This window comes from Suricata suricatta, chromosome 11 (genome assembly GCF_006229205.1).
Source record: "Suricata suricatta isolate VVHF042 chromosome 11, meerkat_22Aug2017_6uvM2_HiC, whole genome shotgun sequence".
NCBI lineage: Eukaryota > Metazoa > Chordata > Mammalia > Carnivora > Herpestidae > Suricata > Suricata suricatta.
Genome location: NC_043710.1, coordinates 6442077 through 6469439, shown reverse-complemented (window position 1 = coordinate 6469439; position 27363 = coordinate 6442077). Strand labels below are relative to the sequence as shown.

Here is a 27363-nt window from a genome sequence, read left to right as displayed (position 1 = left end):
GAAACCCAGAGGCACCCAAGCCCAAAGTGCTCAAAAAATTATGGCATTTTTCACCTCCCCCCCTCCCCAAAATGCCCCAGATTTAGAAAACGGACCTATCGCTGTGGCTGGGACCAAGCTGATAACCACTGACGATAACCAACCAGATTCCCTAACGAAACCACCCTCTTAAGATAAGCGACAGCACACCGAGTGCAGGGTTGGAGGCGGGGACAGAGAAGGTACGACCTTCCCTCCTTCACCCGCGCTGGCCCAGGCTCTGGGAGCCTCGCGGGCATACCCAAACAGCGCCCGAGCACCAAGGCACGACCCAAAAGGGTGACGAACTTTCGTCCCCGAGCTTCCTTCGCCCAGCAGGCGGTGCCCGAAATACAGCAACCGCGGCCGGCACGGCGACACGGTTTCGATCACGCGAGTCGAGGGCCCCCGCGCCAGAGGTCCCCTTCCGCGCCCTACGAGAGGCAACTGCGCAGCCGCCACATCTGAGGTCTCCCGCCGGGCCGGGCCGGGAGCGCGCGGGCAGGCGCGTTGGCGTTAGTGCGCACGCGCCCTTGGACGCGCGAGCGCGCGCGGCGCCCGGGAAGGTGGAGGAGGAAGCAGAGAGGAAGGGGCGGGGTTGAGCCCCGGTGTCGCGCATGCGCCCTCCTTGCAAACCTTTTGGCGGGTTTTCCATGACTGTTCTGTTTTGCTCCAGTCGTTGAGGTGCTGCGCCGTAACTTTTAGGAAGCAGTACGTTCTCCCCAGGAGTCCAGAGCGAGTTAACGAGATTTCTGCTTCTTCCCTTCGGGTTTTTAGGGGCTTCTCCCAGTTAAAATAAAGTCTCCGTGACTGGTGCCTGGGACCTTCTGATCGCCTGAGAGCTTGGGCTGTTTGGCCCCCTTCCGTCTCGGTCTCCCGAAGGGTGAAAGATCGGGGGGAAGCTCGTCCTGCCCATCGATCTCCACGCCGCGGGTTCCTTGGACTCCGGCCCGAGCTCGGTGGGCCCGGCCCCCGGCCGCCCACCCCCTGCGTCACCATGAGCGTGTCGGCCGAGCGCCTGGTGGAGGAGTTGCAGATCTTTGACGTGGATTGCGATGAGGCTCTGGCTGAGAAATGTGAGTCCCTCGCCTCCGCCCCGGACCCCAGCGGAGCTTCACGCTCGCGCCCAGTGTGCCGAGAGTCACGTAGAACCCAGAGGGGGGGGCCCTTCCAAGCTCCTCCCCCCCTCCGATCGGACCTCTTGGTGGGTGGGAGATGAAGAGTGAATCCAGGTGTTGCGATTTGGGACGTGGGGCCTTGGGAATGTTTGCAGCGGGGTCTTGGGTCCCAACTCAAAAATAAGAATACGAAGTGCAGCTTTAGATCAACGCAGTTTCAGAAAGGGGCACTTGGGACGTGCCAGGTTCAGACTAGGCCCGGTGGCACGAGCTGGGAAATTATTTGAGCCTCTGGAACCGAGCGAAAGATGTGGCGGGTTTGCAATGTGGCTTTTTATTCCTGGCTCCTCCCTTTCCTGCTTCCGCTTTAAACTGCTGCTGATCCGCGGTTTCCCAGCGAGGCATTGGTGGTCTGTGCAAATATGAATCCCTCGAGCTGGGTTCCCAGAACTGAATTTGAGCTTTGGTAGGAGCTCTGGGGAGCTTGTCAGCTGTGTATAGAGGGAGAAACAGACGAGGGGACCAGCTGAGCTGGTCCTAGAACTCCAGCCTTCTTTCCTCAAGTCCAGTGCTCCCTGTTAAAGGTCAGGCTCTGGGGCACGAGCTGTTTTTAATATGTAAAACCAGAATGCAAACATGTTGACTTACCTCGAGATACCAGAATACTCCATGTTTATATGCCCAGTGCATTCTTTTCCAAAATGCGTGTTGTTTCCATCTCACAGAGGTACTTTGGTAGTGGTGTTGGAACTCTAGGCTTTGAATTCATAATCACTAACCTCAGGGGGACTAACATTGCCGGTCAGACCATATTTCCCTGATCTACCCCCCTCTGCTTGTCCTGGATGACTGTTCGCCACCTTCTCCTTGTTTAACATCATTCAGTCCCACTCAGGCTGATGAACTTCTTGTTCACCAAGAAAATAGAAGTAATGTGCGAACTTCGTAAGCTTCCACCATTCCCTCTTCCCACCTACCTCTCCTTCCGTCCTATTGCAATGAATAAATTCTCCATCTTCGTAGCAAAATCCAAACCCTCCAGCTGAGTCCTAGATCCCATTCTTTCTCACCTTCTTAAGAACATCACCCCAGTAATTCTAAACTCTTCATATTTCCCATTCTTCTGTCTCTGAGAGTCTTTTTTCCTTAATAGCATAGGAATGTGGTTCTTGCTCCACTTAAAAAAAAAGTTTGTTTTGAGAGAGAGAGAGAGCAGGGGATAGGAAGAGAGTGAGGGGGAGAGAGAGAATCCCAAGCAGGCTCTGCGCTGTTAGTGCAGAGCCTGATTTGAGGTCCAAAACTCATGAATTATAAAATCGTGACCTGAGCAGAAAAACAAGAGTCTGATGTTCTGCTGACTGAGCCACCCAGGCGCCCCCTTACTCGGCTTTTAAAACATTCTGTTGACCCCTCCCGTTCCAATTCTCTCCTCCCCAGCTACACGAAACCTCCTCAAAAGGTTGTCTATATTAGCTGTCTTCAATTTGTTCCTCCTTAAGCCCATTTCAGGAAGCTTTTTCCCCGCCAACACTTTGCTGAAGCTGCTCCTCTCAAGGTCACCAGTTGACCTTCACCTCGCTAAAGTCAGTGGTGAGTTTTCAGTCCTCATCTCAAATTAGCAGCATCTGATGGTCATGTCCTCTTTGAAACACGTTTTCCTCTTAGCTTCTCAGACACTGCACTTCGTTGTTTTCTTACCTTGGCTGTCACCACTTCTCAGGCTCGTCCTGAGCCCCAGATGAGCCCCTTATGATCTCAGCTGGCTTTTTATCCCGTGTGCTGCTCACGGTTCCCAGGTGTATGTCTTACAAAACTGCAGGCTGGTCCATCCAGGTTGGATGTTTGATTGGTGCCTCAATCTATGTGTGTCTAAAAACCAAATATCTGTAGGTCTCCTGGTCCTCCTGGTACTTCTGCTGCTGTCCTTCCTTCCGGGTGCTCAGGCTGAAGACAGCATCATCCTTGACTCCTTTTTTTCTTTACATCAGCAAATCCCACTGATTTTATCCTCAGGATGCTTCCCATCTAGAGTCCAACCACTTCTTCCCCATCTCCACTGCCACCGCCTTGATCCAAGCCATCAACAACTCTCACCTGCATTTTGCCATAATTTTCTCTCTCTCTCTCTCTCTCTCCTTCTTTTTTTTTTTTTTTTTTTGAGAGACAGACAGAATGAGTCTTAAGCAGGCTCCACGCTTGGCATGGAGCCCAACATGGGGATTGATCTCATGATCGTGAGATGGTGACCTGAGCCCAAATCAGGAGTCAGACACTTAACCCACTGAGCCGCCCAGGCGCCCTGCCTGGATTCTCATAATTGGTCCCCCTGAATCTGCCCTTGTCCCCTTTAGTCTGTGCTTAACACAGCATCCAGAGTAATCCTGTTCAGTGGAAGTTGGATCATGATACTATTCTGTCCAAACTCTAGTGATTTTCCAAGTTGCTCAGAGTACTAACCAGGGTAAGTACAGTGGCCGGCAATCTGCACCCCTTTGACCCTTCAACTCCTCTTCTGTCTCCTTCCTCCCCGCGTTCCAGCCATAGTGGCCTTGCTGATCTCGCTTCTACCGATCTTGCTTCTACCTCAGGATCTTTGCTTGAAAGCTCTTTCCCTGAATTACTGCATGCCTCACTTCCGGTTTTCACTCAAGTGCCACCTTCTCAATGAAGCCTGCCCTAATCATTTATTGAAAATTACCACCCCCTGCCCCCCCCCCCTTGATCCCTTCCCCAGCTTTATTTTTCTACCCAGCACACTTAACCATCTAGCACGCTGCAGATTTTACTTATTTGTTTTCTGTCTCCAGTAGTAAGCTTCGTGGACACCAGGATTCTTCTGTTTTGTTCACTGCTATGGTCCCCTGCCTGGAACAGTGCCTGGGATTAGTGGATGCTGAATAAATATTGATTGAATAAATAGAAGGTTATTTCCACTTTTCAAGGGGAAGGCTACAAGACATGAACTGAGTTCTTACGTGTCCAATTTTCCTTCCTGCAGTGGTAGAGCTGTGCCTTCTGTATGGGCAGAATGAGGAGAAGATGGCCACTGAGGTTATAGCATTCCTCACCAGCACAGGGAAAGGTCGCCTGACCTCAGAGATCCTGAACTCCTTTGAGCATGAGGTAAGAACAACACGGAAGGAAACGAATCATGAACTTCTCCATTTCTGCTCTTGAGGTAAGGCGTTGTGATGTGTTGAGAAGAGTACGGGCTTTAGAATCAGGTCTGGATTCTGAGCCTCCGTTTCTTCATCTGTTAGTGGTTCTGAGAACCCACATTTTTTACAGTTATTGTAAGAATTAAACGAGAGGGGGTATAAATCCCCTAACACTGTGTGTGTCTGGTGGTGGGTCTTCAACAAATCATTGGTTTTGTCATTAGAATTAAGTTCTTAGAGACAGTCATTGGGTAACTCTCTGTTTTTAGTCTATCATGCATCTTAATTCTTACTTTGAGGAATTTTAGATCTATGTGATGATGTTTTGAACACCTGTTACTACTTCATGGCTGTGAAAAACGCCTCCTCTGTTACTTGACTACGCAATAATATATTCCTTATCTTTTATTCCTCAGTGTCTGAGCAAAAGATTGCCCAAAGGCCCACACATAGCCTCCAGGGATGGGGGGCACGCAGGAGCCAGAGACATTGTTTCCATCCAAGAGCTGTATCCTTTTCTGCAGAAGGTCTTTGCATCAGGCACATGCTGTGTTTCATAATTTGTGTAATTTAAAAACAAATAACAGGGGCACCTGGGTGGCTCAGTCAGTGGAGCATCTGACTTTAGCACCGGTCATGATCTCATGGTTTGTGGGTTCGAGCCCTGCATTGGATTCGATGTCTCCCTCCCTCTCTCTCTCTCTGCCCCTCCCCCCACTTGTGTGTGAGCGTGCACGCACACTCACTCAGAAATAATAAATGAATAAACTTAATAAAATAAATAAAAACAAATCATAAGAAGTACCTACCGGGGCTCCTGGGTGGCTCAGTTGGTTGAGCATCTGACTCTTGATTTGGGCTCAGGTTATGATCCCAGGGTTGTGGGATCGAGCCCTACGTCCCCACGTCGGGCTCCGTGCCGAGCATGGAGCCTGCTTGGGATCCTCTCTCTCTCCCTCTGCCCCTTTCCCCCTCTTGCAGGCGCGCTCTCTCTCTCTCTCTCTCTCTCTCTCTCTCTCTCTCTCTCTCTCTCTCTCTCTCTCTCTCTCTCTCTCTCTCTCTCTCTCTCTCTCTCTTTCTCCCTCTCTCTCCCTCAAATAATTTGTTTTTAAGTACCTATTATTTAGATTTCTTATTCAGTCAACCATTGCCTTAGATTCCGAGTGGAAGTTTGTTTTCCTTAAACACTGATTTTAGAATTGAAGTGGAGGAAGAAGAAGAGACCCTCCTGAACTCTTACACCACACCCTCTAAGGTGAGTATAGTGTTTGCAAATGCTTTCTATAAGTAGCATTTTTCTCTATCCTAAAAACACTAAAACATTGTCACAACCCTTGAAGTTCTGAGGGAGAAGAAGAACCACGCGCTCCTACCATGTCTTCCTTTCCCATCACAGGCATAGATGCGCTTACGTAATGGCCGTCCTGTGACCAGGAAGCTGTCCTGCTTTTTTGTTTTCAATTAGCGGATCATGAAATGTTTATACATACAGTATCCATAATTACTCTCTGTAAAAGTTACAGAGTGTTGTGCCGGGTAGAAGTCCTATAATCAAATAATCCAGTTCTAGTGATAGATTATTCGCAAGAGGTAGGGTAGGGTAGTGGAAGAGCGTGGCCCTCAGAGCCTGAGTCTAAAGCCCTAGGTGGCCTTGCGCGGGTTGTTTTATCTGAGCTGCAGGTTCCTCAGTTACACAGTCAGGATGCTTTTCATTCATTTACTGAGCAGCTGCTGCATGCCGGGCACTGTACTAGACGCTGGGTAAACACTGGTGAATGAAACGGGCATGGCTGGGCTCTGCCTTCAAGAAGCTTCAAATAAATGTGTAGAAACTCAATAAACACGGAGCAAGCCTTCATTTTCCAAAGTTACGCCATGAGAAAGAAGGGGAGTCGTCCAGTGTGCCTGTGGCGAGCCAGAAAGCTAGAAACGTGCCCCGCGGAGCTGTGACACAAACAGGTGCATGCCACAGACTGTGTGGACCTCTGCGATTTCCCTTCGCTTAAAACTGAAGAGCTCTGAAATCAGCACTTGACTTTCCCCCTAGAGATGGGCTCGTGCGAGAGCCCACATCTTACTAAAAATCTCCCTGGTTCTTGCGTTCGTTCAGGCCAGGAACCCCGAGACCTCCGGTCTTCCATCTCCATCACGCCCCACGTCCAGCTCCTCCACTGGTCCTGTCGGGCCTCCTCCCGGAATCCGGGCCCTGTCCCCCTGTCCCCCAGGACCCGTCACAGCGAGGCCTGCAGCAGCGCCGTCTCCCGAGCGAGCGGGGCGGCTTCCAGTCCTGGCTTCTCTCGCTCTGTCCGCCTCTAAGCAGTTCACACAACGGTCGGTGCTCCGTGCTCCTGTGGGATGCCAGTCAGGCTGGGGTTTCCTGCTCACGGCTCTCCGCTGGCTCTCCCATCTTCCCTGACCACATCTGGAAGGTGCGTGAGGGTCTGTCCTGAGTCAGCCCCACTCCCTTGTCTCCCCTCCTCTCCTCACTCCGGTGGTCTTGGTGCTCCTCAGACACCCCACATGTGCCCACCTCCTATGCCCCCTGTCTGAGGGAACAAATCTGCCTATAAGAACAAAGCCCTCTCCTCTTTCCCTCTGTTTTCTTTTGCTCTGCTTTTCTCTGCGGAACCTATTACCACAAGACATGTATTTGCTTCTTTGTTTTGAGTCTGCCTCCCTCCCCTAGAACGGAAGGTCCTTGCAGACACACTGCTTTATTTACTGCTGTGTGCCCGGGGCCTGGCACACTGGTAGTTGTTGAAGGACATCTCTTCTGGGTAAGCAGGGTCGCCTGGCTCCCTGGGTAGGACCAACCAGCATCATGACACCCAGTGGGGCTGCCGCGTGTCGATCTGACTGATGGCCTCACAGCTCCAGAATTTATCTGCTCTGTCTGTATGTCCGGAGTTGACCACGTTCTTGGGGACTGACTCCTAGTAACCAGCTCTCGGTAGACTGATGCATAGATCAGATGCAGATTCACTTGACTTGGTGCGGAAGTATGTACCCTTCCAGCGACGGAGACATCCGACCGAGGACACCATTTCTGCCACGAAGGCATTTAGGGGGCTCAGTTATGAATCACACTCGGTGACCAGGGAATCAGAGTTGAGCGGGTCGGACTGAAATGAACCAACAATATGAAGTGTGTCTGAAGCTCGGAGGAGACACCGTATGGGTTGAGCAAGAGAAATGTTAAATACGTAGAACAGGAAACTGCTTGCTCATTGTTGGGCAATACAGCCGTGGCCTCCTGACAAAGTCGTCACGGTGCCAGCCTTGGTCGTTCGCGCACGAACAGAACCACAGTGAGGTTGCCAGGCCCTTGTCGCGTCTGACGGCAGGTGTTCCTGTGCTGTAGGGGGTGGATGTTCCAAGGGCCTTGTTTATCGTCATGAACTATCTGACTTGGGCACTTGACAGCTGCTCTTTCGCCTCCGTGCCCGCCATAAATCCTGTGGTTATCGTCTGGCTTTCCTCACACCCTGCCTGACAGGGCGAGGATGTGTTAGCCCGAGGATGTGAAGTTCCCGTGCCGCCAGCGTTCTGTTTCTAGCAAATTAATAAGCTAGCAGGCACCCTTGGCCATAACCTGGGTTTCTGTGTGGTATGAGAATGTGCTCACCCCAGGATATGGGACTCTGGTGCCCTCGGTCTCTTGTGTTCCTCGCTGCAAATGCATATGGCGTGTGGTGTGGAGAGATCTCGTGAGCGTGGTTAGACTGCATCCCCGAGAAGCATACGTGGCGTTGGACTGTTGACACAATCAGATTCACCGCGAGGGCTGAGGACAAGGACCACGAGACTGCATTGTCTCCTAGAGTGACATCCTCTCGCCACGTCCTGGGAGACAGACTGACTTTCTCTTGACATACTCCCAGACCACCTTGGCCCTAGAGTTCGACAGCGCCTGTGTATTACAAGAGTCACTTAAGAAAATAGATTGAGAAAGTATATCAAAACCATAAAATCGTATCCATCCTTTGGTCCGGTTACTCTTCCTGGTCAGCCACTTGCCTAAGGAGATCATCCAAATTATGGGAGATGCTATCTGCATGAACCGGGGCATCCCCGCATTGTTTATAATCCCCCCAAACTATGAGCATCCCAGACATCCAGCCACAGAGAAGTAGTTATGTTAATATTACATAGCAGTTGAATGAACGCAGCTACTAAAGAGGACCGTGTGTGATAATATGGGAAAATGCTCATAATATAATGCAAAAAAAGCAAATGTACTATTCAGATAAAGACATTTAAACCAAGATTGTAAATATTAGAATTTATTTTTTTTATTGGAAAACTATTAAAATACCGTTAAAAAATGGCTATTGTAGGAGCACCTGGGTTGAGCATCCGACTTCAGCTCCGGTCATGATCGCACCGTTTGTGGGTTTGACCCCCTACATCGGGCTCTGTGCTGACAGCTCAGAGCCTGGAGCCTGCTTTGGATTCTGTGTCTCCCTCTCTCTCTGCCCTTCCCCTGCTCATGCTCTTTCTCTGAAAAATAAACATTTTTAAACAATGGTTATTATGGGTTGGGCCATAGCTCTCCAGTGGCGGGCAGGAAGCAGAGGGGGAAAAAAAAGAGTGGTCGCAGCATAAGGGTCTTTTTAAAATCTAATTTCCATTCCGGTTACTTAATGATAGTCTACCCCTTGGGTTCCGTCCCCAGGCATCCCCAGCAGGCAGCCGTGGTGGCATGTCTTCCATCCACAGCCAGGAGGAGCCCAAGGGCAGAGAGGCCTCTGCCACCAGCTGGCCTCCTGGTTGTGATCCCGGCAAGAGTTTTGTCTTTGCTCTGCCGCAGTCGCTATTCTAGACTTTGGGGAGCAATAGATCTCTGAGCTACAGGTTTCATCCTCCATCCTGGGCCTATCTTTGGATTCTTATTGATGAATAAAATCCAGAAAACAGAAATGACCCATCGGGGAGGCGTTTGCTAAATAGTCTCCAGCTATGAGCCCGGCCATGTTATCTGCCTGGAGTCGTTCCCATCTCTGATGTTGAAAATGTGCAGTGAACTTTGCCGGAGTGCATAGTAACGTGGTTCCGTCCCTTCTGCGGAAGCCGTGTCCACGCAGGTCAAAGCCATCCGCGTCGCAGAACTCAGCAGCTGTGGTGGGGAAAGAGTGACCACGTGAACGATTTGACAGGACAGACTGTCTGCTTGGCAGTCTTGTTCTGCGAAATGTCAGTACTTTTTCATTATTGCCTTCAAAATGGGGACAGGATAGTGATGGATCTTGGGGATCCCGCTGCAGATGTCCGTGTGGGCTTGTGCTTGGAGATGGGGCCTTAAGAACAGAACCGGCCGAGTCCCGCCTCGTGCCCTGCATTCGGGCACCCTGCTTCTCTTCCTAAGGGGCTGTGTACGCTCAGCTAGCAACTCGGATCTGCAGTCCCTGAGATTCTGTGTCTGTTTTGTTCCTAGGGCTCTCAGAAGCGAGTCATCACCACCCCAGAAACCCCCCTGACAAAAAGGACGGTGTCTATCCGGAGCCCCCATCAGCTGCTCTCGCCGTCGAGTTTCTCTCCGAGGTATGGGTCAGCACTAATCCAGCTGCCAGGCAGCAGGCGTGCCCCCCACTTTCTCTGGGCATCAGGTGGCCGGCTATCCAGAGCGACCCGATTAGACGGGGTGGACGCGTGCCTCTGCGGCGCCTGGCCGGGGAGCCTCTTTGCTCCCTCCCTCGCTGCCTTCGCTTCCTGTGTGGAAAATTACCGTGTCTTCCAGTAGTGAAGGAAACTCACTTTCCACCCACTTTTCTGGGGCTCATTTCCTAGATCAGAAACTGATACCGTCTGCGGAAAACAACCTACCCATTCAGAAGTCCTGTGGTCTCAGGAGCGTTGCCAGTAGAGACAAATAGGCTTCCACCTGCCTCTGTTAGTTTATGCGTTGTTGGGTTTCTTCTCCTCCTCCTCCTTCTCTTCAGCTGAAGTATTTGTTTTTTAAAAAGAAAAGCACGTCTCTGTGTTCCTAATGTGGCTCCTCTCTCAGGTTACAGCTAGTTGCTTGTCTGTCACTGTGAATCTATGCGGACTTAATTGGCATTTTGGTCCCCGCTGCCACCTCCACGCGTAAATCCACAAAGATCACGTGTGAGCTGTTTGAAATCCATAAATGACCTGTCTCTTGTTGGAGGATCCCATAGGCGGGGGCCCCGCCGAGTCAGAGAAAGGCTTTGGTGTTGCCACGTCAGAATGAGGCTAAGGGACAGTCATAGTAACCACTGAGGGAAGTACGGACCCTCGGGGATCACCACCTGTACTTTGGATCACGGCTTCTAGATTCAGCAGAGCTTAAGGTTTGCCAGCTCCTTCTCTTGAGGAGGGAGATGATCACAGTCATTCAGATGAGCAGACCTGGGCCTCTGGTGGACAGTTAACTCCAACGTGGTCCACTCCTGCTCTCGGGTTTCGGCCGTGAGCTTCCTAGACTTCCAAGAGCATCTTTGAAACTTGGTGTAGTGGGGCGCCTGGGTGGCTCAGTCAGTTAAGCGTCCGGCTTTGGCTCAGGTCATGATCTCACAGTTTGTGGGTTCGAGCCCCGTGTTGGGCTCTGTGCTGACAGCTCGGAGCCTGGAGCTGCTTCGGATTCTGTGTCTCCCTCTTTTTCTGCCCCTCCCCTACTCACGCTCTGTTTCTCTCTGTCTCAATAATAAATAAACATTAAAATAAATAAATAAATGAAACTTGGTGTGGAGACACGGTTCTCATGAGCTGAACCAGCACTACCACAGCGGTCATAATCTCTAAATAAGCAGTCGCCCGAAATGTCGTGGCTTCAAAGGGCCGGCGGCGGCAATGGCAGGCCCATGGAGCTGCCCCAGGAGGAGCCTGGCGAAGTCGGCGATGCGCTGCCTAGGCATTTTTTAAACGCACGATAATAAAGCTGACGTCAGAAACTGGTTTGGTAATTTATGAAAGTAAACTTCTAAATTACTCGGGTAGAGGCGGCCCTGGAGAGCGAGACCATTAATTGAGCTCATTTTCTGTAGCCTGGTGTCAAAAGGGGACTGATTGTCCCGGTCGCGAGGTTGCCCACGTCACACTGCTTCCTGCAGGGTCCCCGGTGTGTTACATGAAGACCGTTTGAAATCGACCCCTTTGTAAGCTGCGTGCACAGCCGGAGGACCGGAGGGCCTCGCTGCCACCCAGGCTGTTCGGCAGCCTCCGTGTGTTCTTGTTTACGTGCCAGCGAATGGAAATAGGAGCACTTGTCCGTTGAGCCTCGAAGAATGGGAATGTTTGTTCACCAGCTGACTGAATTCATTACCTCTCCACCTCCGTGGACACTGGGGAACGTGGATTAGTCCCTGTCACTGGGTTTTATCGGGGTGTCTGCCTTCAACTCCGTCGTGAGGTATTAGACGTAGGCAGCAACTTAAGGCCTATCCTTAGCCAGGCTCATAAGGGCTGAAAAATCGTCAGACAGAAAGCGGTGCTTGAAACTTGCTTTTTAATCAGTTCAGTGTTTGGTTTGGTTCTGCTTTGTTTCGTTTTAAGCCAGGAGAAAACTTTTTAAAATCTGGCTCTGTGTCTAAACTTACCCTCATTCCTGAAATTCCTTAAAGGTCCGGGTATGTCCAACCCCATTAAGCTGATTAGATTTATACAATGTGAGGCCGGCTTGATGTTTCTCCAGTCCCTGCTTCCCAAAGGCGACCTCGTTTTCTTCCTCTCTCTGTAGACATGAACATAGTAACGTTTGTCTGTTCTGCTTCCGATCAGTGCTACTCGCTCTCAGAAGTACAACTCGAGAAGTAACCGAGGAGAAGTGGTCACCTCCTTTGGCTCAGCACAGGGAGTGTCTTGGTCTGGAAGAGGAGGGGCCGGCAACATCAGCCTGAAGGTCTTGGGGTGTCCAGAGGCACTAACCGGGAGCTACAAATCAATGTTTCAGAAGCTTCCAGACATTCGAGAAGGTGATTGTTTTTCCCTTTGAAATTCAGGAGGGGTGTCTGGGTGGCTCAGTCGTTGAATGTCCCGCTTTGGCTCAGGTCATGATCTCACGGTTCATGGGTTCAGGTCCCACATCAGGCTCTGTGCTGACAGCTCAGAGCCTGGAGCCTGCTGTCTCCCTCTCTCTCTGCCCCTCCCCCCTCACACTCTCCTCCCTGTCTGTCTGTCTCTCTCTCTCTCTCTCTATCTCTCAAAAATAAAATATTTTTAAAAATTTATGAGAAAAGAAAGAAAGAAGTTCCGGAGACTATAAACTACCTGGGAAGGCGTAGAGTGAGTATAAAGCTTTAGCGAGGCTGAGAGAACAAGCCCCAAAGTTGCCTTTGAACATGGGAGTCGCTAGACGTTTTCCGGATGCCCATTAGTGGAGGGGAGGCTGTCAGTCATTCTCCCAAGTCACTGAGAAAAGAGCTAAAGAAAAAGTGCCTGGCCGTTTCCCAGTGACAGCCACTTGAGCTGTGTAAAAGAAGCCGAGTAAGGTCAAAGACATTTACAGCTTCTTCCTTGTAAAGGATAGAAGATTAGAGCGCCTGGGTGGCTCATTCAGTGAAGCGGCCTACTTTGGCTCGGTCCTGATCTCACCATTCGTGGGTTTGAGCCCTGCATCGGGTTCTATTACTGACAGTTAGCTCAGAGCCTGGAGCCTATCTTCGGATTCCGTGTCTCTTCCTCTCTCTGACCCTCCCCTGCTCTTGCTGTCTCTTTCTCTCTCAAAAAATACATAATTAAAAAAAAAAACCAACATTAAAAAATTACAAAAAAAAGAAAAAGAATAGAAGATGCTCCAGGTTGGGCTTGGCTCCCCCTAAACCTCACCGATGACAGCATGAAAGGAAGACTGGGTCGTGGGGACCCGAGCTGCCGCTCAGGGACTCTGCCACTCGCTATGTGGCCAGATGGAAGGCCACTTAGAAATACATCCTGGACACCCTCCTGCTTCCGTCAGATCACGGACTAACACCTTACAGCGTGCGGGATTTCCTCCGCTTGGCAAGTGGCATGTCCTAAACACGGTGCTTTCTCCCCTCTGCGATTTCAGTTCTGACCTGTAAGATAGAAGAACTTGGCAGTGACCTCAAGGAGCATTACCAGATTGAGGCGTTTAGTCCCGTTCTGGCCGCCGCTCAGGTAAGAATGGTCCTACTAGGCCTTCCCAATTACTGTTGGACTTTTTAACTGATGGGGAACAGGCATCCTTCTTCCTTTTTTACGTCTTGTCTACATTCTAGTTAGAATATCTGTCTTGGTCGAACTTGATAAAATGAATCCTTCTGCAGAAAAGTTCTCAGGTTTTGTGACCAGAGATGGCCATTTTCTTTGCACTTGGATTGGGGTCTTGCACTCAAAGACGGAGGCCTTTTCCTTTTCGCGGTAAGGCAGGTGGCCCCCTGCAGATTTCCTGCAGACAGAAGCATTCAGTTATCAGGATACGAGGTCAAGGGCACGGATAGGGTTTCCAGAAACGGTGACGCCCAGCCCACCCCTGTCTGGTCTCTGTCCTTATGGACCAACTGTTGCCAGGAGTATCTTTAATCGTGATTTGATCTGGCATACGGACCAGTGCTTTCTCTGTAAAACGCTTTTTAGTCCATGGGGGAATGTGTTCTAGAACATTCCTTACGGTACCTCTGTCATTGTTTGCATTCAGAGAAGATTGGCCAGTTGGGCAAAATATGCAAAACCATGTCACGGAAGGAAGCTTGGGAGGAATTGGGAGGAAGCAGTGGAGGGGAGGAGGGACACAGGATCTTACGGGAAAAGATTAGACTTCTTCAGCGGCCGGGAATGGGAACAGGACAGAGGAAGCCCTGGGGAGAGAAATTTCAGCTCAAGTCAGAGAACTTCCTGTGAAGAGACAATACGGCATACGGTTAAGGATCTGCCTCGGCTGGGGAGGAGCACTGGGTGTTAACATGGAAACCAATTTGAAAATAAACTGTTAAAAAAATAAAAAGATCTGGCTCGGGAGCCAAACTTCAGACCCAGACTTTATCCACTCCTTGACCTTGACTAAATTATGTAACCTGTTGGGCTGATTTTTCCCGTTTGTAAAGTGGGTACAATGACAGTATCCACTCCGCCATTGTGAAGATTAAACAGGTTAGTACACGTACGCCTGCCGACCAGTGCCTGGTGTTCCGGGCGCTCCGGGAGCTGTGATTAATAATTACACCTCTCCAGAGGTGCGGCGGGCGGCCTTGGGGTGCGCATTTCCCTTGAGATGCTCAAGTTTAGGCGCTCAAGCGTGGGGGTGGGGCTACAGACTGACTGAATGCCAGTTGAGTGTTCGTCCTTTTGCCCTGAGAGCAGGGATGATTCTTGTCACCACGATGCCACCCCGCCTCCCCCCAAAATATTTGCCGTTTGGGATTTGCTTGTGATTTATTCTGTTGACCTCAGGTTTTGGGCTCCTGTCCCAAAGACTGTCATTCTTGTGTTACACCTTCGGTAGGAGCCTGTCACTCTGCTGGGCCAGATTGGCTGTGATACCAACGGGAAGCTGAACAGCAAGTCCGTGATTCTCGAGGGAGACCGGGAACATTCTTCAGGGGCTCAAATTCCAGTGGATTTATCTGAGCTCAAAGAATATTCTCTGTTTCCCGGGCAGGTGAGATGGGGTGCGTGTGGGCTGTTTACCTTGTGGTGTGTGGGGTGGGCTGTGGCCTGGGAACAGCGTTCTGTTACCAGCTGCCTGTCACTCTCAGCCTGCGGTGCCAGGGGGTGTGGCTGGAGCCCAGGCCCGAGAGCACGGGGATTCCAGCCTCCCCCCGATGCCCTGACCTCGGCTCCGGGATCCGCTGCCAGGGTCCAGCTCCACCCCACAAGGTGTGTCATTCTGGCCACATTCCTTTTCCTCTTGAAGCCAGAGTGTCCTCACCCCTAACAGAGGAAGAACAATTCTTACCTCATAGGATCGTTATGAAAAATTAGGTCATCCATATAGAGCGTAATTATTAGTAATACAACTCCCTTAATTTGTTTTCTTTTTTATTTTGAGAGGAAGGGAGAAAGAGAGCATATGAGCACGAGTGGGGGAGGGCAGAGAGAGAGAGAGAGAGAGAGAGAGAGAATCCCAAGCTGACTCTGCACTGTTAGTGCAGAGCCGCACATGGGACTCTGGACTCACAAACCATGAGATCATGACCTGAGCCGAAACCAAGAGTTGGACACTTAATGGACTGAGCCACCCAGCTCCCCAGCCCCTTTAATTTGTTTTCTAGAAAAGTACCCTCAATTTACAACCACAAAATGGGACAGCTGGACTTAGTACCTAATTTTCTTTTTTTTTTTTTACGTAACTACCCCCAACGCAGGGCTCAAACCCACAACCCCAGAGTCAAGGGTCGCGTGGTCTACCCACCGAGCCAGCCAGGCACCCCGATACTTAGTGATTTTTAACTGTATCAAAATAGTTAATTGCTGACCTATCATTTATGTCCCGTTCTGCTTCTTGTCGTCCAGGTTGTAATTATGGAAGGAATCAACACCACGGGTAGAAAGTTTATTGCCACCAAACTCTACGAGGTACCCTGGCGGTCACCCCAACCCCCTCCCGCCCTGCGCAGGTGCAGTATGTGCGGTTCTGACTTTCCAGAAGCTGCTCCTCTTTGAGAGCGTAGCTAGTTGCTTCTCATTCTGTATAAAATGGGAAACTGCCTCTAAGCCAGGGGCCAGCAAACCGTGTCTGTACTTGGGGCTAATGTACAGGCCATATGGTCTCTGTCACAATGACTCAGTTCTGCTGCTGTGGCACAAAAGCGCCACAGGCGACCCGGAAGCCCGTGAGTGTGGCTGTGTGCCAGAAAAACACAGGCAGTAGCCCGACTGGGCCCCCGGGGCCCTGCGTTACCGGCCCCCGCTCGAGGGGATCATCCTCCCCCCAGTTTTCATACAGTGCAAGCAAAAGTCTAAGACTCCCTGCCGTCCGGCCCTGGCCTAGCCAACCGGTCCTGGAAGCGCCTGTCTTGCTCCTGCTTTTCGCTGGATGTCCTGTTATGAGATTAGCCGTGACCTCCCAGCACACGGATTTCTTTGCCGCGCTGAGCCGTGGAGAGGAATGGCAGGTGCCTCAGATCTGTGAGCTAATTTTAGCTCCGAGAAGCAAGACTGAGGCTGCTTTCTTATGCACCCCAGCCCTCCCCCACCGCCCTCCCTCCCCACCTGCACACGCTATCCCTCCCTCTGCACCCCGTTCTGGGGCCACTCCTTTTTTTAACCAAAGATGGTACCTGGGGTAAGGCCTCAATTTAGCTTTTCTCCTGTCTTTCAGGGGCTGCCGCTTCCCTTTTATCAGCCCACCCAGGAGGATGAAGGTAAGGCTGGGGCCAAACATTGTTTTTGCTAACCGTGAATATGGTGGACGAGGGTCCAGGTTCGTCAGGCCCTGACAAAACTGCGGAGGCTGCCGGGGAGCACCCTGTGGAGGCCAGGGGAGCATCCTGCAGAGGCTGCCGGGGAGCACCCTGCAGAGGCTGCCGGGGAGCACCCCGTGGAGGCCAGGGGAGCACCCTGCAGGGGAGCACCCTGCGGAGGCCAGGGGAGCACCCTGCAGAGGCTGCCGGGGAGCACCCTGCAGAGGCCTCTGGGGAGCACCCTGCGGAGGCCAGGGGAGCACCCTGCAGAGGTCAGGGGTGACGGCAGATTGGTGGCCCATGGGCGCTTCGTGGAAGGCCAGGTTCCGAGCCCGGTGAGCCTTGCCACCTGGGTTCTGGCTACAAGAGGCCATTTGTATCTGGAAGTTACTTAATGAGAGGAGAAATAGGAATCGTTTATATAAAGGAATTTCTTTGAATGCACTGTGGGACCCTGGAAGACATTAGTGGAAAAGCTAGTAACACCCCAAATAAAGTCAGGAGCTGCGAGTAATAAACCAGTGTTAATCCCTACGTTTTGACAAATGCACCACAGTCGGGAGGTCTGCTTCGTGGGCCGCGGGGGAAAGGTATATACATGAACTTGGTGCTGTCTTCACAACTTTCCTATGTTTCCGAAGTTATTCCAAAATAACAAGTTTACTTAAAATTAGATGAATTTAAGAAACAAAACATAGAGGAAGGGAAGGAAAAATATGAACAGGGAGGGAGGCCAACCGTACGAGACTCTTAAACACAGAGAACAAACTGGTTTGCGGGGGGGGGGGGCATTAAGGAGGACACTGGTTGGCATCATATGTAAGTGATAAGTCACTAAAGTCTCCTCCTGAAATCACTACTGCAGTTTGTTAACTAACTTGGATTTAAATACAATTAAAACATTTTTTAAAAAATTAGACAAATTTCCCAGGAAGCCTAGAGTCGTTGGATAACTAATCTAGAGGGGAAGGGACAAAAAGAAATGTTAGCAGACCGCTTCAAAGTAATTCAAAGCATTTCTGAAAGCAAAGCAGAAGACTGTTGAGGACTCCCAATGAGGTGGCTGACACCAGGTATTGTCGCCCCCCTGTGTGCGTTGGTAGCGTGTGAGGTCATTCCTGGAGGCGACCTAGAACCAAGAATGCAGTTTAGGAGATTATGACCTCGCACATCGTATCAGAAGATAGGTGCTTCTGGCAACAGTAGTTTGGTGACATTAGATCCACTTCAGGTGGTGAAACGAAATTGACACGAGATGCCCAGCGCCCCTGCCGTGTGCCAGGGAAGCTTCTGGAAGCAGTCGAATGGTTATTAACAAACATTTTTGACCAAGGGGTTGAGCCGGGCACTCATGGAGACAGAATAAGACCTGGGCCTCGTCCAGCTGCCACTTGCTATTTACTCCAGGGTTTACACCGCCTGTAGGCTCCTCAGAACCGGATTTCACTCTGTCCCCTGCCCTGTCACTGCATGGAACTTCCTCTCCTTCCTGAGCTCTCGATCTCATTTCATGGGGCTCCTGCTCTGGGAGACAAGTAATGCCCCCCCCGCCCCCAGTCCCTGGAATGTGTATGTCACTTTATGTGGCAAAAGGGACTTTGCAGATATGCTTAAGAATCCTGAGTGGGGGGTTAGCCTGGACTGACCAGGTGGGCCCAGTGCAATCACAAGGGTCTTGCTAAGGGGGGGGGGGGGCAGAATGATCCGAGTCAGAGAGAAATCGTAGGCTACCAGCATCAGAGGAAGGTACATGAACCGAAGAATGCCAGACGGCTTCTAGAAGCCGGAAAAGGCAAGGAAAGAGTTCTCATCTGGAGGCTTCAGAAGGAACACAGTCCTGCCAAGCCTGGTTTTAGGACTTCTGACCTCCAGACCTGTGATAATAAACCTGTGTTGTTTTTGAGCCACTAAGTTTGTGATCACTGTCACAACAGCCACAGGAAGCTAAAAGACGTTAAGACTCAGGGATATTTGTTGGGTTTTGTCAGTGTGAGCTCCAGAACCTGGTGCAGACTAACTTAAAAAGAGAATTTGGTAGGGGAGACGGAGCTGGCTCATGGATAGGACAGGTGGCCAGGAATGGAGACTTAAATCAGGGAACAGCCTCACAACTCGAGGTGTCCGGCTGGCAGGAAATCCCCAACTGTCGCACCCACTACCTCTGGCTGGAGTAGGTCAGCTCCGTCCCTTTTTCTTTTTTTTATTTTTTTATTTTTATTTATTTTTGAGAGACAGAGAGATAGCACGAGCAGGGGAGGGTCAGAGAGAAAGGGAGACACAGAATCTGAAGCAGGCTCCAGGCTCTGAACTAGCTGTCAGCACAGAGCCCGACACGGGGCTTGAACCCACGAACTGTGAGATCATGACCTGAGCTGAAGTCGGCTGCTTAACCAACTGAGCCACCCAGGTGCCCCCGTCCCTTTTTCTGTTCTTGGACAGTTCACCTCGAGATTCCAGAACCAGAGAGAAGAGTATGGATGGCTTAAACTAGTCAGACGTCTGTCTCCGGGCTAGGGGACAACAGTACACCTAATCTGCAGTGCCCCCCACCCCCCTGACTCCAGTGCCGGGAGGAAAAGGGCAGTGCGTGAAGGTGGCCAGACACCACACCGTGCCCCTCACATGGAAATCACATTCTGAGCCTCACACCCAGCCTGTCTCTCTAGACTCCTCCCTGGACCACATTCTGCAGCCACACTGGGCCACAGATGTCCCCTCACACCAAGCACACGCAAACCACACGCTCCGGGAGACCGCCTCACCCTTGCCCCCGGAAAATCCTACTTAGAGCATAAGCAGAGTGAAATAAACCAGTCACAAAAAGATAAATATTGTATGATTCCACTTACATGAGGTACTTAGAGCGGCCAAAGTCATAGGCCGGGGAGGGGGAGTTGGTGTTTAGGGGGAACAGAGTTTCAGTTTGACAAGATGAACAGAGTTCTGGGAATGGATGGCAGTGATGGTTGCACAGCATTCTGGATTTATTGCCACTGAAATGTACACTTAAAAATGGTTAAGGTGGTCAATTTTATGTGGTATGTATTTTACCACAATAAAAAATAGAGGAAGGAAGCGTGTAAGCAAACCTCACCTTGATCACTTCTCTCCTGATTGTGCTTCCTCCCATCGCGCACGTGCGCTGCTAGCAAACTGCCGGTCAGGACTCTGGTTATTCGCGTGCTTCCCGGTCCCTGGCAGCTGATGGAATATTCTCTGAGGATGGGAAGGAGATGTTATTCTTGGATTCCCAGAGTTGCACACAGAGGGAGACTCTCAATTGAATCCTGTGGTGTTTTTTTCCGTAATTGTTCCTTCTGCACCATTCCATTTTCTTCTAGTCAACACCTTATGATCCTTTCTTAGGTTTTGGGCAAACCATGGTCCTGGTGGCCTGCGGGCCATACACCACCTCTGACAGCATCACCTACGACCCCCTGCTCGATCTAATTGCCATCATCAACCGTGACCGGCCAGATGTCTGCATCCTGGTAGGTAGCTCTCCTGGGACAGTTTTGCTGGGGGGTTGGGGGGGGCAATGGGAAAACTGGGGGGGAGACCTTGGAAAAAGGCCAAGTGTTGTAGGAGGCAGCCTGCCTCCAACCAGGGTCACAGCTGGGCACCCCCACCCCATCTGCTACCTGTCCCGGGCTCCACGTGCGGCCTTGGAGGGACAGATGGACCCCGGGCAGGAGGGCGTGTGAAGGTGCTCACGGACACTGTGTGGTTCTGACACCTTTGTTTCTCTCCCCTCGGGCCTGTTTGCAGTTTGGACCTTTTTTGGATGCGAAGCATGAACAGGTTGAGGTAAGTGACAGGGCTGGGGTGGGCAGGGGCTGGAATCTTGCGTTCCGTTGAGCCCTCCCTGTTACTTCCAGATTTTGGAGTTTATGCTGCGTCTGTAACAAACCTAAATCAATCCCTGTGGCTGAGCGGAAAAACATTGCGGCAGGGCATCGGTACAAAGATACGGGATGTGAAGTCTTACTTCCCCAGCACACAAAGCCATTTGGAAGCTAGGGGAGGGAAATTCAAATCTGTGAGTCCTGGTGGCCCCTTGTGACACTGGACGTGGAGACACCATGCGCTAGCTTGGATGTGGGTGTCCGTGGGTCGTGGAGCTGCACGGGTGAAAGCGCCCCTCCAGGCCACCGCCCTCAGCTCCGTGACCCACGTCATGCTGTCCCTTGATGCAGAAAACAAATGGCCCTTTCCAGGGCATCTCCCGGTGGCCAAGAGTTGGTACCTCCTACCCTTTGTCTCTGGATATTGTGCCTTCCACTGAAAGGATTTTGAGGCGATTTTCCTTTTCGTCTTTTGCTCAGCTTATATTCTAGAGGATGAATTCCTCCCCCCTCTCCTCTCCTGTCCCCCAGCAGACTCCGCTCCGTGAGGACAGAGACGCGTCTCTACCGTCTTTGTATCCCCTTCCAGCTCCTCGCTCAACAGCTTGGCCCCTGGGTCTTCCCATCTGTTAGGCAGGTGAGTAAAGGCCGTCTGCCCTTCTTCTCCTGCAGAACTGTCTGCTGACGAGTCCATTTGAAGACGTCTTCAAGCAGTGTCTGCGGACCGTTATCGAAGGGACACGAAGGTCAGAATTCAGAATGTCGGGCAGAACCTTAAGCTGCCCAGTGTCTCCGGGGCCTCCCAGGAAGAAGCTGAACCGGTTGCAAAGCAATGGTAGCCCCTCCCCGCTTCCTCCCCGGGAGCCACAGAGATCGCATCCAACTCTTGACCCTCGAGTGCACCGACGCCGGGTTAAGAGGCATCTCTGTAAAACGCAAAGATAAACACACTTGACAGGGAAAGGCTGCGTAGACTTTCGCTCTTCCCTCGCTTGCTCTTTTACTTCCTTCCTTTTTCTCGCTCACTTTTGTGTAAACTCATTCCATGGGAATCTTCCCAGCTGATTCCGAGAAGTGTGATGAGTTACCCAACAAAACCCCCAGGGGCCCCAAACATCTTGCTGCTCGAGTGATTGTTTTGGGGGTGAGCCCAAGTCCTTCCCCGGAGTTGAAGCTTCCCCGGGTTTCGAGGGGCACTGCCGACAGGCCGGAAGCTGTTGGTAGAAACTCCCGAGAGGGTGGGACCTTGGATCTTCGCCAGAGACCAAGGGGAAGGGACCGTGAGAGGTCACAGTGGTAATGAAAGGGATGAGCGGCTCTAATTTGAGAGAAAGGGCACTGTGCCAGGAAGAGTCCAGGGCTGCGTGTAGGAAGCTGCTCAGGAAGCTGACCTCCTCACTGCCTGTCCCTGCCCTGGCAGCGCCAGGGTTTGGAAGGAATTGGCGAAGGTGACGGGTCGTCTCCCCTGGGGATTTGCTCGCCGGTAGCCGAGCTCATAAGAACACATTCCTGAGGCCAAGCTTTTAAAAAACGAGTCTGTAACAAAGGTGGTTCTCGAAACAAGATGTACAATCCTCCGCCCATCCGCCGTGAGAACTGATCCCGGAGTCAATTAGTCGTAATACTACCTTCCTGTATGGGCAGCATGGCCAGCGTGGTAGGCCTCGGGGATGGGGCGGAGCACCCACTCACTTAACCTGCCAGTCAGGGGCCTCGAGTCGGGCCCGTGACCGCCCGAGTGCGATGGGTCTTCCCTGCCCCCCTCGCTTCCGCAAATGAAGGTCATACCAGTGCCTGCCCTCTTGCCTCCCACGTTGGTGGGGACCCTGGCCGAGTTCATCAGACCCGGAGAGCGCCCAGTGCTCCTCCTCTGAGATGACCCCCCACTGCACCCCGACAGCCGGCAACAGGGCTGGTGTCCTTGTTCAGTTCAGTTCCCTGGGGATGGGCAAGGGCCTGCATAGCCGTGCCCCGGAGGGCTGGGTGCTGTCCCTGTGACATCAGGTTGTGTTTGGTTCCTCGCCCCGTATGGTGGTGACAGCAGTGGGACAAACAAAGAACAAAGGGGGCATTGTCACTGTGGGGTGAGCGCCCGGCGCCGCCAGGCACTTTCATCTGCAGCCAGCGTGCGTCTCGGGGCAGGGGGCCGCCTCCCCGTTCCCCGGACTGTATATAAGGGGTCAGCGACTCCCCGTTGGGGGGATTTATATCCTGAGCGCTCAGAAACGCGGAGCACAGAGCCAATTTATCAGTAAAAGCCAGAACTGTTGAGGAAGCGCCCCTTCCACAGAGAGCAGGGCCGCGGGGACCCACCCACCGTGACGCCTGAGGGCTGCGCAGCGCTCAGCATAGTTGGAATTTTCTTTCCGATCCCTCCCCCTACGCCCCTTCGTGACTGAGAGGGAGGGGCCGTTTTCTCCTTAACTGTTGCTGTTCCAGAACCTTCGCGGAACAGCGGGGCCAGCTGCACATCCCCATTGTGTCCACCACAGCCTGAGCCCCTGGGTCTGGAGCACGGCGAGTCCCATTCAGGTCCCCGCGGCCTTGAGAAAGGACAGTGCGCTGGTCCACGTCAGAGAGACTGTGATGTGCAAAGTGCGTGTGGTCTCAAGTTCCTCATGATCTGTTGTAAAAGTCTCAGTTGACACTCTGGGCAAACAAGGGACGGATGGGACCACGGTCACCAATACCGTATCCCTGTTCCTGCGTCTGGGAAGGCCATCCAGTGTAAGCAAGAGAGGGAGCTGGCCCTGAGTGCTATTGGTGGCTTTTGAACATGCCCCCAAAGTGGCACTTTGCACCGTGCGGTTTATAATAGGCCCCGCTGCCAAGCCCGGCTGAGGGAACCAAGAAAACCGGATTTTTTTCCCACCCTTTTCCTCTTTTGCATTCCTGAGGAGGATGAGCAGTTGGGTCCCAGAGTTCCAGGGTTTTCTTCGATGACATGTTGTACCCTAGAGATTCCCCCCTTCCGCCTCCGTCCGAGGAAATCCATGCTTCTGCTGTTGCTGTTAAATAGTCCCGTCATTTTGGCAAGGCGATTGCTGAGAACAGCTTGGGGCCTCGCTTCCCCACGGGAGAGGCACGGGGACGGCCCAGCGCGTTATCCCTGTCCCTCTCAAGGAGTTCCTGTCTCCGTCGTCGTAATTCGGACCCAGCGTTCTGTCGGGAGGTGTAGTGCGATCCCCGAACGGGAGAGGCCACGTGTGGAGCCCGTCAGCGGTGCCCGCCTCTCCCTGGGAACGAGCCCCCGTCGGGGAGACTAAGGCCCAAGGCCACGTCCCTTTGCGTAGCATGAAGACTCAGAACTTCGGGTCCAGCTCTAGCTAAACATTGTCTTTCTAGATTTTCTATATCCCAACATCTTCCCCCTTTTCTACCAAACGGGCCCGTGCTGTGTCCAAACATTGTCTTTCTAGATTTTCTATATCCCAACGTCTCCCCCCTTTTCTACCAGACGGGCCCGTGCTGTCCCCAGCGGAGCCTCACGCAGGGCTAGGAGGAGGCTCGTCCCGGGTGACCGGGGCCTCGTCCGGGTAGAAGGGCGGAGATGAGAATGAACCGTCCTCTGCTCACGGCGCCCACGGGAAACAGCACCTCTCCTGCTAGAATTCCGTTCTGACGTTCCTCCCTGGACGCGGGCGCTTGTGTCCGGCTGTGACATCTTCAGTCTGTCGCCCAGCTGTTCTAACTCAACTGCACTCATTTCTCTCCCTCTTCTGACACGCTTTTGACACAATAGCTCCGGCTCCCACCTCGTCTTTGTCCCGTCGCTGAGGGACGTGCACCACGAGCCCGTGTACCCACAGCCACCCTTCACCTACTCTGATCTGCCTCGAGAAGACGTAAAGGTACCAGCATCCCTTCCCTGAGCGGCGGGCAGCCTGAATCTGAGGTGCCCCGGGGGACCCAGCTCTGCCCCGTGAGCCAGGGGGGCCTTTTGGGGTCATGGATAGGGCCTGAATCTTAAGCTTCTCTTTTATTTTTAAATTTTTTTTAATGTTTCTTTATTTTTGAGAGAGAGACAGAGACAGAGAGCAAGCGTGGGAGGGGCAGAGAGAGAAAGAGCCACCAAATCCGAAGCAGGTTCCAGGCTCTGAGCTGTCAGCACAGAGCCAGAGGTGGGCCTCGAACTGGTGAACTGCAAGGTCATGGCCTGAGCTGAAGTCAGACACTTGACCAGACTGAGCCCCGCCAGGCGCCCCTTAAGATTCTCTTTTTAACAAGCAAATGTATTTGTGATCTATTCTCTGTTGGTTGGGTCCCCCTTTTGGTGGTCTCCCCAGCCCTGGGAGACCCCCCCACTTTCACGGGGAAGGAGTCCCTAGCTTTGGTGCACAAATGCTTGTCTCGCCCCTTCAACCTAGCGAGTGCGGTTCGTGTCTGAGCCCTGCAGCCTCTCCCTGAACGGAGTGGTCTTCGGCCTGACGTCCACGGATCTGCTGTTCCACATGGGGGCCGAGGAGATCAGCAGGTGAGGAGCAGCTCCGGGCCAGCGGGCAGGACGCTGGCTCTCCGGCCCCTGGACCCATGGGTTTCTGCTAGCGGTCATTTGCCGTGTCGGAGACCCCGGAGGAGCCACGTCTTTGCACTTTTTGTATAATTCTAGAAGCTCACCTACTTTCCTTCTCCTCCCACCTCCGTGACCTAAGCAGGAGTGGGTGTCCCCGCTCAGGGAGGATGAAGCAGGAGGCTCCTGGAAAGGACAGCCTCTGTACCAGAGCAGGGCGTCGCTCTGCAGAGAGACGGCCCCCACTGAGCATAGGTCCGGGGGTTCAGATCCCCCGTGGCTGGAAGGAGTGTGAAGTAGTTCGGGTGTTGGGCACGGTGGGGGTCACCCCGCCTGCATGCCGCTACACACTGGTGGGCCCCTCGCCCATTCTTTTTTTGTTGTTTTGTTTTTTATTTATTTTTGAGAGACAGAGAGAGACAGCGCGAGCAGGGGAGGGTCAGAGAGAAAGGGAGACACAGAATCCGAAGCAGGCTCCAGGCTCAGAGCTAGCGGTCAGCACAGAGCCCGACGCGGGGCTCGAACCCACGAACCGTGAGATCATGACCTGAGCCGAAGCCGGATGCTTAACCAACTGAGCCACCAAGGCACCCCTCGCCCATTCTTGCACACCATGGTTCCAGCCACCAGCCCACCATGGTCTTGTCACAAGGGATGCCCGCCCTTTCCCTTCACAGCCTGTTGGCCGGCTCCCCTTCTTAGGTGGAAACAGACTGAGCTATTCGTGGGTGGGTCTTTGAACTTTCCCAAGGTACCCTCCCATCACTGCGCCTGCGGGCCATGTCGTTACCCGCTAGTTTATTAAATCGAGTCCTCCCCAGAGAGAAACAGAAGCTGAAAAACAGGGCTCTGCATTCCGTTTCTTGCTTCTCTTCCTTCCCCAGTTCTTCCGGAACTTCAGACAGACTCAGCCGAATCCTCAAGCACATTCTGACCCAGAGGAGGTGAGCCCACTCGCTGGAATAACGGACCACAAAGGCCATGCTTCGGGGTCCGGAGCTCTGACCGATTTGATGGGCAGCGCCTTCCTTGGGCCCCTCCCAGGGAGCTCCACGCCATCCTGACAAGCCCGCATTCTGTCCCCCGAACCCAGAGGAGCGGGCAGGACCCTCTAAGAGCAGGGACGCACAGAGGGAAGCCATGTGGGAAGGGGGGCCCAGACCAGCCGCTGCTGACGGTTTCTCTCCGTCTCTGTAGCTACTACCCGCTCTACCCTCCCCAGGAAGACATGGCCATTGACTATGAGAACTTCTACACCTATGCACAGCTGCCTGTCACCCCAGACGTCTTCATTATCCCGTCAGAGCTGAAATACTTCGTGAAGGTAGGTTCAGACCCTGCTTCTTCCCAGAGATGCCAGAACCGCCCTGTGGCTTGCCCGTCTGGACCACCAGTCATTGCCCTCCATGCTGGGGACGGTGGCCCTGTTTGTTAGTAAAACGTTTAAGTAAAAGGCATCCCCCGCTGCTCCCCAGCAGCCCAGAGCATGGCGCTGCCGGCCCAGCCCGGGGCCCGGCAGGAAGGCCCTCAAACGGCAGTTGCGTGGGGCCGTGTCGGGCGACCTGGAGAGGTTTCACCCGTGCACTGGCCCCCCCACCCCACCCCGCCCCCTGCATTCGCCTGTGACCCCCAAGGGCATTTCAGCCCCTTGGCTCTTTCTCATCTCTGCCGCCCGCCACCCAACCAGTCCCCCTCCTGCCCACCCAGAGCCTGTTCCTCTCAGGAGGTCAACATTTGCGCCCACGCTGGAGAGCAGCCCCCAGGTCAGGTTTGTCCCTTTTTTCGTTGTTTCCGAAGCCCCCAAGGAACTCAAGGTTTTCCGCCAATCAGTTAACAGATCAGACTAGATGGGTCCTTCCCATCTTGTAAAGCCCTCCCTGGGGTCCGACGGTTAGGCCATTCCAGACTTCTCACGCCGGCGCCTCCCCTCTCCCCCAGGACGTCCTCGGCTGCATCTGCGTGAACCCCGGGCGCCTCACCAAAGGGCAGGTGGGGGGCACCTTCGGCCGACTCCTCCTCAGGGGGCAGCGGACCGCAAACAGGGAGGGGACGCGGAGTCCGTGTGCTGCCGTTCAGGTGGTCAGGATCTGAGGGGACGCCCGCCCTCCCCGTCGCACGGCCCTCACACAAGAGCCTAGCCGTCGCCCGGGGAGGAAACAGGCGGCGGGGCTGGAGGAGAGGTGGCCTGGCGGCCAAGGCCTCGTGCGGCTGGACCCTGACTCGGAGCTGAGCTTCTCTCTGGAAGAAAGCCACTACTGCCTCAAGGACACACAGTCTAGAGCAAACAGGCAGTGGACTCCGCGAGCTCTGAAAACGCAAGGTGGCCTTGTGATTTTTTCTACCTGGACCAGACACGGAGACAGCTTTGGGAGAAATAAAAGTAAATTCTGAGAA

At 52.8% G+C, this 27363-nt stretch overlaps 1 protein-coding gene across 4 annotated transcripts; it reads left to right on the top strand.

Moving 5' to 3' along the window:
- Nucleotides 1-234: 234 nt before the first annotated feature.
- POLA2 (DNA polymerase alpha 2, accessory subunit) lies at nt 235-27363 on the top strand. 4 transcript variants are annotated; one of them, XM_029957435.1, is made up of 19 exons: nt 235-487; nt 796-1094; nt 4135-4259; nt 4711-4802; nt 5492-5549; nt 9729-9835; nt 12032-12225; nt 13302-13390; nt 14715-14870; nt 15725-15787; nt 16533-16575; nt 19981-20105; nt 20371-20421; nt 21132-21205; nt 24202-24310; nt 24827-24933; nt 25854-25913; nt 26167-26293; nt 26908-27363. In XM_029957435.1, the coding sequence occupies exons 2-19, from the start codon at nt 1016-1018 to the stop codon at nt 27058-27060; spliced, it is 1812 nt and encodes a 603-aa protein (XP_029813295.1). In that variant the 5' UTR covers nt 235-487; nt 796-1015; the 3' UTR covers nt 27061-27363. The 4 variants fall into 4 exon arrangements, with proteins under 4 accessions (XP_029813295.1, XP_029813297.1, XP_029813296.1 ...); XM_029957434.1 differs by lacking the exon at nt 235-487 and adding an exon at nt 652-702; XM_029957437.1 differs by lacking the exon at nt 235-487 and having other exon boundaries at nt 646-1094; nt 26192-26293; nt 26908-26995.

What these genes read in the sequence shown, in the direction of transcription:
- POLA2 (XM_029957435.1), top strand. Translation starts at nt 1,016, where the DNA reads ATGAGCGTGTCGGCCGAGCGCCTGGTGGAGGAGTTGCAGATCTTTGAC. An exon ending in ATTGTTTCCATCCAAGAGCT is followed by an intron (nt 4,803 to 5,491) that starts GTATCCTTTTCT and finishes CACTGATTTTAG; the next exon opens with AATTGAAGTGGAGGAAGAAG. An exon ending in GCTTCCAGACATTCGAGAAG is followed by an intron (nt 12,226 to 13,301) that starts GTGATTGTTTTT and finishes CTGCGATTTCAG; the next exon opens with TTCTGACCTGTAAGATAGAA.